General features: G+C 37.5%; 3 protein-coding genes across 5 annotated transcripts; 2 read left to right on the forward strand and 1 right to left on the reverse strand.

Moving 5' to 3' along the window:
* Positions 1 to 891: 891 nt before the first annotated feature.
* On the forward strand, positions 892 to 4,096 carry LOC141606299 (SNF1-related protein kinase catalytic subunit alpha KIN10-like). Of its 3 annotated transcripts, none has more exons than XM_074425364.1 (11): positions 892 to 979; positions 1,333 to 1,547; positions 1,853 to 2,037; positions 2,134 to 2,316; positions 2,416 to 2,547; positions 2,623 to 2,805; positions 2,899 to 2,988; positions 3,071 to 3,154; positions 3,309 to 3,428; positions 3,545 to 3,724; positions 3,856 to 4,096. In XM_074425364.1, exons 2-11 carry the CDS (start codon positions 1,337 to 1,339, stop codon positions 3,967 to 3,969), a joined length of 1,482 nt encoding a protein of 493 aa, XP_074281465.1. In that variant the 5' UTR covers positions 892 to 979; positions 1,333 to 1,336; the 3' UTR covers positions 3,970 to 4,096. The 3 variants fall into 3 exon arrangements, with proteins under 3 accessions (XP_074281465.1, XP_074281467.1, XP_074281466.1); XM_074425366.1 differs by lacking the exon at positions 892 to 979 and adding an exon at positions 1,029 to 1,087; XM_074425365.1 differs by lacking the exon at positions 892 to 979 and having other exon boundaries at positions 1,245 to 1,547.
* A 485-nt stretch (positions 4,097 to 4,581) lies between these two features.
* On the forward strand, positions 4,582 to 5,817 carry LOC141608477 (uncharacterized). The gene has a single exon (XM_074427827.1). It carries the CDS (start codon positions 4,582 to 4,584, stop codon positions 5,815 to 5,817), a length of 1,236 nt encoding a protein of 411 aa, XP_074283928.1.
* Positions 5,818 to 6,099: 282 nt separating this feature from the next.
* Positions 6,100 to 10,420, reverse strand: LOC141606302 (putative fructokinase-1). The gene is made up of 4 exons (XM_074425386.1): positions 9,881 to 10,420; positions 8,034 to 8,366; positions 6,682 to 6,798; positions 6,100 to 6,496 (listed from the first exon to the last, which is right to left on the reverse strand). Exons 1-4 carry the CDS (start codon positions 10,310 to 10,312, stop codon positions 6,365 to 6,367), a joined length of 1,014 nt encoding a protein of 337 aa, XP_074281487.1. The 5' UTR covers positions 10,313 to 10,420; the 3' UTR covers positions 6,100 to 6,364.
* Positions 10,421 to 10,818: the final 398 nt, after the last annotated feature.

Below are 10,818 nucleotides of genomic sequence, written 5' to 3' on the forward strand. Positions count from 1 at the left end.
ACCTAACCTAATCAATATACTCATAAGTCGTAACCGTCTTTTCGTTTCACTTACGTTCTTCTTTGTCATTTATAAAATGGGTAAATAATTTTAATTTTTTCCGTTAATTAAAGATATACGATGACATAATACACCGCCTTCTATAAAAGGATACTTGTTTTGAAAAATAAATAACAATTGCGAATTGAGATTCCCTCTAAAATGGAATGTCACTAATCACTCTTTTCTTTCCGGGTTTTTTGTCAAACACAACCTTTAAAAAACTTTTTTTTCCAAACACCACCTTTAAAAAAAAAGTTTGTGAAACACAACCTTTAATAATTTTTTTTTTGTTAAACACGACATTTTGGCTAGAGTTTGAACACTTGCAATGGGGTGACTTTCAGTCGATGTTTGGGATAGCAAACGAGGTCGGTTTAAGATGTTTTTAGACTCGTTGGAAAGGTGAGAGTATAGGCTTTCTAGGCGTTATCAATACGGCGGTGATAGGTGGACTTATGTGGGGTCTATTAGTGTGTAAATTAAGGTTGGTCAAGGAGTGAATCGGTGTTTTTCTGATTTGTTTTTACCTCCAATTCACTCCTTGACCAGCTTTACTTTACACACCAATAAACCCCACATAAGGCCACCTATCACCACCGTATTGGTAATCACTGGAAAGCTTGTACTACCACCTTTCCAAAAAGTCTAAGAACACCTCAAATCGACCTCGTTTGCTACCTCAAATATCGACTTAAAGTCACCATATTGCAAGGTGGTTAAACTCTTTCCAAAATGTCGTGTTTTACAAAAAAAAATTTATTAAAGGTTGTGTTTTACAAACTTTTTTTTTAAAGGTAGTGTTTGGAAAAAAAAGTTTTTAAAAGGTTGTGTTTGATAAAAAAACCCTTTCTTTCCACTCTATTTGTTCCTTTTTTTTATTATAAGTCATCAGCCATTAAAACTCCAAACCTCAAACTCTCTTGTCTTAGTGATTAAGGTTATCTTTTTCCTTTCTCTATATTCTTTGTAAATTATTTTGCATCTACATCTAACTCGAATAATAATTTATCTGTATTTTCTACCGTGAGAAATAGTTTAAACAAAGGTACACAAATAACTAAATAACACAAACTATTTTATATATCAATGTGTACATCATATGACAAAATTATCGTGAGATCAACTCATATAATAGTTATTCTAACTCATTTAACTAGCGAAATATTTTAGTTAGTTAAATGAGTTCGTCTCTAAATATAAAATATACTATAAATAGTAAATTTCTTGATATTGTTCTTGACATAGAGCAATGTATAAACAATTTAGTTAATCTTTTACTAATTGGTACAGGAACATGGACGATTATAGCGACCAAGGTAGTAATAGTAGCGGTGGTGGTGGTGGTGGTGACGATGTTCTGTTACACAAGTACAGACTTGGTAGAACCCTTGGTCTAGGCACTTCCGGTAAAGTCAAGATTGCGGAGCACAAACTGACTGGTCTTAAAGTCGCGATTAAGATATTGAACCGCAGGAAGATCAAGAAAATGAAAATGGAAGACAAAGGTTTCCAATTTTTGTTGATCGCTACTGTTTTTTCTGTTTTCCTTGAACTGTATTTTGTATGATTGATTTTTAGCGTCTTCACATTGATAAAAAAGGAAAGAGTTTGTCGTCTTTGATGAAATAAGAAAGACGACAATAACTTAAGACAGCATACTGTCCTGTGTGCCTCTGGCTGAAGCTTTTTCCTTGAAATGTCAGTCTGATCTGCGCGTGCTGTGTTTTCAGGAGCTGTTGTTTATTTATATGCTCGATTTTTTTGCCAGAGATTAATTTAACATCATAATTGTGTTTTTATCATTTTTCAGTGAGAAGAGAAATCCAGATTTCGAGGTTGTTCATGCATCCTCACATCATACGACTTTACGAAGTTATTGAGACACCTTCCGACATCTACTTTGTGATGGAGTATGTCAAGTCCGGAGAACTGTTTGATTACCTTGTTGAAAAAGGTCGACTGCAAGAGGATGAAGCACGGCATCTGTTCCAGCAGGCAATTTCGAGTTCACTGTTTTTTTTATTTTCTGTTGTTTTTCTCGGTACTGGCAATTTATATGTTTGTGGTGTTCTGTTGTGGTCCTGGAACCAGATAATATCAGGACTAGAGTACTGTCACAGGAATATGGTTGTGCATCGGGATTTGAAACCTGAAAACCTTCTGTTAGATTCTCGTCATAATGTCAAGATTGCAGACTTTGGTTTAAGCAACATAATGCGAGATGGTCATTTCCTGAAGACTAGTTGTGGCAGCCCAAATTACGCCGCTCCAGAGGTACAGATATTCATAGGGCATTGTCATTTCCTGTCACCTAAGCATGTTTCATCTGTGCTACTGACTGAATTCTGTTTTACCGATGTTTTTTGTGTGCAGATTCTCAATGGGAAACTGTATGCTGGACCTGAAGTTGATGTATGGAGTTGTGGTGTTATCTTATATGCTCTACTTTGTGGATCTCTCCCTTTCGATGATGAGAACATCCCGATTCTCTACAAGAAAATAAAGGTACATCCTTTTATATGTTCTGTATGCAAAGATGGATGCATAAAATTCTGATACCGCGTTCTTTTAATTGTGCAGAGCGGATGTTATCCCAGACAAAGACATTTGTCAGATGGAGCAAGAGATTTGATTGCCAGGATGCTTGAGGTTGACCCCATGAAGCGAATCACCATCCCAATGATCCGCAGGAACACATGGTTTCAAGCGAATCTGCCACGTTATTTAGCTGTGCCTTTTACAGATACTATGCAACATGTGCAGGTTAGACTGCACTATCTTATATGCTTTCAGAAAAGTTAATTTTAGTTTTAACTGCACTATAAGTTGCATCTTTACGATTAGTTTTACTTGCAGATTGATGAAAGCACACTCCTAAAGGTTGTTAGGATGGGATTTGACAAGGATCAGTTAGTTTCATCCCTTTTCAACCGACACCAGAATGAGGTTTAACTTGTACTCCATAGCATTTAGGGTTTCAGAAGTGTGTGTATCTGGGAACTGACTGATAACTTCATTTTTGTTTCAGGGAACTGTTGCGTACTACTTGCTTTTTGACAGCAGATTTCGTGCTTCAGGACGCTATCCTGGGACTGAGTTTCGGGATTTCATGGTGCGCTATCTTTTCATCATAGATGTTTAAACGACAGGATCGATTTTGTGATAGGAAGCGTAGTCATCAGTTCATGACAGTTTTGCTGCTCGTCTTTTTTGGCTTCAGTATATATGCAAGTATCTGAGATAGTTCACTCGTCTTTGATATTCAGGATAACAGTGAAATTTCTTCTCCTGACTCTCGGAACCCCAATCATGATTATGCTGAATACGGTGGAATTTGCTCGCGCCAGCCACTTCCTGTCCAGAGGAAATGGGCTCTTGGACTGCAGGTTTTCTGTCATTCATGATGACACGGATGAATTATTGTTTCTCATACTCTATGCTGAAGCCGACCCCAAATTATTTTTGGACTAAGGCTCTTATGTATTTTCCTATCTGACTGCAGTCACGAGCCCATCCACGTGAGATCATGATTGAAGTTATGAAAGCACTGCAACGATTGAATGTCACCTGGAAAAAGATCGGGCATTACAATATCAAGTGCCGTTGGATTCCTGATATTCTTGGACAGCATGAAGGGATGGCCATTAATCCTGTTAATAATGTTCTGAAATTTGAAGTGCAGGTGTTTCCCTCATCTAGTTCTTGCTGCTATATTAACGCCAAATCGTTTAGTAACATGTTAATGACATATCGGACAGATATCTGAACCTGTAAGCGAAATTATCAACATGTTTTGATGTATGTGATTCACAGCTTTACAAGACTGTTGAGGGGAAGTATCTAGTTGATCTACAATGGGTTCAGGGAGCACAAATGCTGTTTCTCGAACTTTGTGCAGCTCTGCTTACGCAACTTCATGTAATTTAGACAGCAATTAATCTAGCAAAGTCAAATTTATATCAATATCCTAGTTGTTCAATTATTGATCTATGGGGATTGTATATATATATGCACTTCTCTTATGGATTTCGAGTGGTCGAGTATTAATCCTAAACAACTTCTTGCATTTTGTCATAAATAACAAAAACAAACTAGTGTTGCAAAAAAAAGGGTTGCAACTCGCAAGAGCGGGTCTTGCAGGCTGCAGTAGCAAAGGCGTTTTGATTAATGTCTCACCATAGCCGATACAAACACCCAATTTGTATGTAAATAGTTGGAAATACAGGAGTACAAAATGTGTGTTCTATCTTTTTATGTTTTTTAAGTTACAAAATTGGCTTTTTTACAAGATGCATTTTCTTGAAAATTTAACCAACTTTTGCATCCAAAAAATGTTAAAAACTGAAACATTTTTTTAATAATAAATACTTAGAAAAAGAAGTTTAGGTTGCTCTCATCACTTCCACTGTCAATTTTGTTTAGTCCACACACCTTTCCAGTTTACCAATATATACACCATCTTAGTCTCATCATCTTTGTTTCATATACATTGGTATTTCAAGCACATATATTTCAATCGTCCTTCGGCTAAAAACCGCGATGGCTCAAACCAAACATTTTGAAATGTCGATTCATGTCATGATCATGGCTATCATTGTCATACCCGGGTTGAGGTTGGCTCGCTCGATAACCTTAAATACAGAGGTTGATGTCCTGCGAGCGCTCAAAGAAAGGATTGACCCTAACTCGATTCCAGATACCGCGTTCCTTAACACCTGGGATTTTGCGCTGGACCCTTGTGAGAGTACTGGTGCTCACTTCTTAGGGGTTCTGTGCAATATCCCAGAGGATAATTCTAGTAGTAGAATAATCCAGCTTGATTTAGATGGTGTCGGCTATGACGGGTTTCTTACAGTGGACATCGGAAACCTAACGGAGCTTACAACGATAAACCTGGGCAAGAACAAGTTTAGAGGACCGATCCCTGAGAGCATCACTAAACTCACAAAACTGACAGCATTTGTACTGTCTGATAATTTCTTCACTGGGAGTCTACCTATGGGATTAAGAAGACTTAAAAGACTCCAAGAGCTTGATGTCTCTCGGAATAAGCTAACCGGTCTAGTACCCTCCTGGATAACCAACTTCCGAGGGTTACAGTCGCTAAAAATGGCAAGCAACGGATTCTCAGGGAGAATCCCGAATCTTGCAGGGTTATGGCAACTAACCACCCTAGATTTAAGCGGAAACCAACTATTTGGGATTCTTCCTCAGCTACCTACAAGTTTAAGGACACTGTCTTTGAGCCACAATGTACTTTCAGGCAGTATTCATTCACTGTGGACACTTCGGAACCTCAAGATAGTCGACCTCAGTGATAACAGGTTCAGTGGCCGAATAAGGGGAATTGTTAGTTTAGCAGAGATCACTACCCTCAATTTGTCGGTCAATTGGTTCACCGAAATCCAAGTTCCCAGGTTTGCTGGCGAATCAACGAATCTTGAGGTGCTTGATGTGCAGGAAAACCGACTGCAAGGCCACCTACCTGCAAATTTACCAACAATGCAGAGATTGACAGCCATATATCTTAGTCATAACAAGCTATCTGGGCCTATACCCAGGAGTTTTGGGGTCAGACTTGGGGCACCTTGGAGACGGGTGTACCTAGATAACAACTTTCTTGTGGGGAATGTACCCCCAGAGTTCGTCACTGCAAAACTAAAGGTTAAAGGCAGTTTAGCTCATAACTGCCTCAAGTGCCCTAGAAACGTTACAATGTGTGACGGTGGCCAACGGCCGGCTCCAGAGTGTGCCGGGCAAAGCGTATCTAGGTGATCCATATCAGTAGAGAAACGAGGTCCTCAGACGACGCGAACTTGTAACAAAAATTTTATTCTATAGTCATCAGAATAATGTACTGGTAACACATATATAGCCAATAAACTCGAAAGAGTTGATGAATTTTGCACATATGCTCTCAGTTTATATATCACCCCTCCTGTCACAGTAAACGAAAGCGCAATGAAATTATCTTTTTGCAAATTTCTGAATAAAATCTCGAACTGTGTATGGCATTTTTATAGGCCAATAAAGTAGATCTGTAAATGGCTCTTTGTAAAAGCTAAAAAGAAACATTTATAAAAACACAATAAAATATCAGTCAATGAAATTCCAAAGGTTTTCTTCTCCATTACATAATTGAAAGAAATTGGGGGAGGGAGGATTTCCACTGTGAGACTTTCTTCCTCCATCCCTCCTAGCTAATTCACTAATCGAATCCCGTAATATCAAAATCTGACCTCTCTTTTGTAAGAGCACGGATTACTCGAGACACAAGAATAACCTATAACAACAATGAAGAGTGAAATGGTATTGAGAATGTTTATGCGTAGTTCTTCATGAACTCCAGGGTTTCAGCTTCTGTTGGAAGAGCAGGGATTGCTCCTTTCTTAGTCGTGGTAATGGCTCCGCATGCATTAGCAAATTTCAATGCTTCTCTCAATCTTGGTTCGTCCTACAGACATTAGTAACATTCGTAGTCAGAAGACGTTACAATGTACATATAGCTAAGTCATTGAGTGAAGCCGTAAGGGACTCGTGAAGTCATGACCTGTAAGCATCACGAATGCCCTTGTGGCTCCTATACCCAAGAAAAAAAATATTCAGCAAGATAAATATAGCAGAGCAATAGGGATTAACCTCAATAATAGAGTGGTCATCGACTATCTTGCTTAGAAGAGCACCAATAAAGGAGTCGCCAGCACCTGTGGTATCTACTGCCTTAACCTTGAATGCTTCTACACTTCCCTTGAAGGTCTGCAGAATTTTAACAGATAAGGTAATCAGAACATGATAATAGTACACGAGTTTCTGGGGATCAGGATGAAAATTGGATCGAGAAGTGAGAACTGTATGTATAATAAAAAAAAGCGCGGACAGTTTAATAGTCAATTTTGCTTTATGTAATCACAATCCAAAACCAAAGAATAGTTGATCTTTGGCTCCATTGGAATGGTGAGGACGCGATTCATAACTACTCGGAAAATCAGGGATTTCTTGGATGGTCCCTGCAGATCAATAGGCAACACTTACCCTTGAACATTCATGATTTAAGATCCCTCTGACCTATGCTACTTGAACATGCACCCATGTCGGATACTTTTAAACGAGTTAGAGTAACAGTTTTTGACACAACATTCAAATTCGACTTATAATGTCATTGAAAACAAACTATTTGTTCCTTCAATAATTAATTTTTCTACTACCTTGACAAGATGATTATATTACATTACCGTCACACTTATTTGTGTCTGTATGTCGATTAAAAGAATCATCTAGTCTTACTATTGTGTTGTTCTAGTTTTGCATCGGCCAATACATATACAAGGTCTTCACCCGATTTTGCTGATATGAAAGGGAATATTAAAACTAGCTAACAGAGTTACAGCCCAATTATGTCCACTATCAGTTACCTGCATTTTTCATGCATCTGTTCTATTATAAAACAGCACCGGAAACATCTGGCCGAAACCAGGCAACAAAACAACATAATAAGCCAGCTCTATACTAATTAATTCTGAACTAAAAAAATATAAAGGCAAGATGCATGACAGTTGACATCAGCATGCAGATCTTTTATTATATACAGCTAATGCATATTAATTTGTCATCTATAACTAGTAAAGGGTGGTTGTGATCCAATATAAAAATGGGAAATGATTCATTAAGCATGCGTTTCTTTAATTTAAAATAATGATGTTGCAATTGTATAAAGTAATGACAATGAAGTCAGCAAAATTATAGTCTATCATGGAGGTTTGTACCAATCACCATCACTCATAACTGGAGCATTGTGGACCCGTACATTTAACACGTAAACTTAAGAGTCGTGTCACTCAAGACTCGTTTAGAAGTATCATATATGAACATGCCGAGTAAAATACACTAAGACTGTAATGATTGATGTCTTGGTGATATTACGATTTTGAGATAAATGTTACGAATAGGACAAATACATTTTAAGTGCTAAAAAATAAACGGAGGAAAATTACCTTAGTGTAGTATCGACAGCCATGATCACCGAGGGTGACCAAAAGGAGCTTCAAATTAGGATGCCACAAAGACATAGCAGTAGCATCGCCAATGTCACTGTTGCCCGTAAGGAATTCAAGCTCGTTGTCGCTGACCTTGATGACCTCAGCCTTGTCCCAGATGCTCATAATCTTTGTACGGGCTTCCTCGGGTGATGGCCACAGTGGCAAGCGGAGGTTAGGATCATATGAGAGTAGAGCTCCGGCTGCCTTGGCCTCTTCCATTGCTTTTAGGTGAGCAGATCGACATGGCTCCACTATTAAGCTGATTGACCCATAGTGAAATATCTTTGCCTGTAATCACATAATTGCTCAGTTAATTACACTCTTTTCATTTACAAATCACGACAACAATTTTGGTCACTTTATTTCAAGTCCGAGTCCATGATGAAGGAGGTCAGTATGGAAAAAAAAAGTTGCATATTATTGGCGGACTACTACTTCATAATCTTTTAGTAATATCGGTACAACATCCTTTTACTGTACTAATTTTCCGAAATTATACACTTAATAATGCTAGATTTAGAATGTAGTGATCAAACTAAGAGCAACTAAACCATGTGTAATGTGTATTGATTCTCTCCAGCTAAATAATGTTTATTGATCCAACAACCAATCTTAGCTTTTCTGCTAAATTGGTGAATGTTGCTCATAACTATAGGTCAAAAGCATAAATCAAACTGTAAAATAGTTCAATACTTGTATTAAACAAGTACCTTTCCTGGTACCCATTTGACAACATGGTTGCACTAGCCAATTAATTACTCGTATATTTCACCAGTTTCAATCATTTATTTACTTTTACATTGTTCGTGACACGTGAGATATAATAATCTAATGTCTTTGCTTCTTATATGGAGTCAAGTCGAGTCAAGTCAATCAAATTACGATGTTATTGAATCAACTCATTAAGTCGGGTCAATTTTATCAGGTCGGCGACTTGTGACCAACTTTTGATGCAACAGAGAAGGCATTAAGGTTAATGCATGGAATAGTACTGTAAATAACGTGGAGCCCATGTGACATTACCAATGTACCTCGGAATCTGAGATTCAGACGCACGAGATGCCACTACCAAATTCCAAAGTCAATCTTAGACAGCTCAAGCTAACCGACAATTCCACATTCTACTCCTCCTCACACCAACCCCGAACTTCTTTACTCCTATTCCACCTAACATCACTTTACTGTGGTTTTTGCTTAAAATCGTTTTTAACTTAAATTTCTCCTAATCTTTTATTGTCACCTCTATTTTAATTGATTGTTTAAACGTAATAAGTTAAAGATGATTTTAAACAAGAATTGATACACACTTTAATCATACTGCATTTTTTCTTATAGCCCGATTATGTTATAATATTCGTATAATATGGGATCTTAATCAATTAAGAGACCCTTTCGAGAAAACTCAATCCGTTTATGAAATTTATCTACTACTCCATATTACTCACTATTGATATAAATTCTCCTCTTTTTATCCAATTATTTATTTACCTTTAATTAAAATAATCATCACGAAAATAATAAAAGGTGAACATAATCTATATCAAAACGCAAATTACTCGCTGCAAGACTACAACTTACACAAAATTTAAATCAGTGAGGTGGGCAACAAGACATCACGTATATTCGAGATTTTACCTAGAGCATACTGCACACTAAAGATAGTGACCGCGGGTTTCCTTATTCAGAGAACATAGAAACAGAACAACTAAAGAAGTAGAAATTAAACTAAGTAATCCGTACAAGAATACAATCTAAGAACAAAAGAAAACAAGTTAAGACGGTCTCAAGCAAAATACGCGTACCTTACGAATAAGATCAAGATTAAGTTCATCAGGACGAAGTAACATATCAGCACTAGGATTCCTATAAAACATAAACTCCCGTTCACCATCAGCTCTCAAAGTAACAAAAGCCAACGCCGTCCTGGCCGCTTCATCAAAACAAATCCCTTCAACATTAACACCATTCGCCTTAAGTATCCCAGCCAACATCCATCCAAACTCATCCGCACCGAGTTTCCCAGCAAACCCGGCCGCGCCCCCCATTCTGGCTACGGCTATAGCCACATTAGCGGGGGCGCCCCCGGGTGCTTTCAAAAACCCCGGGGCTTCCGCTAAGGATACCCCGGAGACTGTCGGTACGAAATCTATCAACATCTCTCCAAATGTTAGGACGAACCCCTTGCTGTCGGGGTTCGTCCCGTTAGTAGTAATTGTTGTTGTTGTTGCGGCCATTGTTTGTTTGTTGGAAGGGAAGAGGGAAGGAGATTTATGAGAATAATAAAGGGGGTGATTATGTTTGACTTGAGTATTACGAAAGAAGGAGGTTAAAGGAGGAGTAAATTATAGGCAAAGGGTGAGGGGAGTGGGGACTATATATAATATATGAAATCTTGGATTAATGATGAGGTTAATCCGATTAAGATTGTGAATTATTTTTAACTTGTGAATCACGACAACGATAATAACCACTTTGTTTTTAGATTCTTACTCTATTTAGGACAAATAAACGGTTCAAGTATTATATATTTAAATTAAAATTAAATTGCATATATGAGATAAGATAATACGGAGGAATATTTGAGGAATAACAAAATTTTATCTAAATAATGTGGTATTTGATCCATTTTAACTACTCTAAATTAGATATCTTTTGCTTAAAGAAAACTAATTTATTTAAAAAATAAAGATAAATAAAATAAAATGGAATGATTTGAGATCCCGAGTTGACAAAAAAAAAC

This window comes from Silene latifolia, chromosome 10 (assembly GCF_048544455.1).
Source record: "Silene latifolia isolate original U9 population chromosome 10, ASM4854445v1, whole genome shotgun sequence".
Classification (NCBI taxonomy): Eukaryota; Viridiplantae; Streptophyta; class Magnoliopsida; order Caryophyllales; family Caryophyllaceae; genus Silene; species Silene latifolia.

Excerpts from the sequence above, each read along its gene's own strand:
- LOC141608477 (XM_074427827.1), top strand. The coding sequence starts at position 4,582 with ATGGCTCAAACCAAACATTTTGAAATGTCGATTCATGTCATGATCATG.
- LOC141606302 (XM_074425386.1), bottom strand. The coding sequence starts at position 10,312 with ATGGCCGCAACAACAACAACAATTACTACTAACGGGACGAACCCCGAC. Across the intron at positions 6,799-8,033 it reads GCTGTCGATACTACACTAAG|ACCTTCAAGGGAAGTGTAGA; the intron begins GTAATTTTCCTC and ends AAAATTCTGCAG. Across the intron at positions 6,497-6,681 it reads ATGACCACTCTATTATTGAG|GACGAACCAAGATTGAGAGA; the intron begins GTTAATCCCTAT and ends TAATGTCTGTAG.
- LOC141606299 (XM_074425364.1), top strand. The coding sequence starts at position 1,337 with ATGGACGATTATAGCGACCAAGGTAGTAATAGTAGCGGTGGTGGTGGT. Across the intron at positions 2,989-3,070 it reads TCAACCGACACCAGAATGAG|GGAACTGTTGCGTACTACTT; the intron begins GTTTAACTTGTA and ends TTTTTGTTTCAG. Across the intron at positions 3,725-3,855 it reads TTCTGAAATTTGAAGTGCAG|CTTTACAAGACTGTTGAGGG; the intron begins GTGTTTCCCTCA and ends TGTGATTCACAG.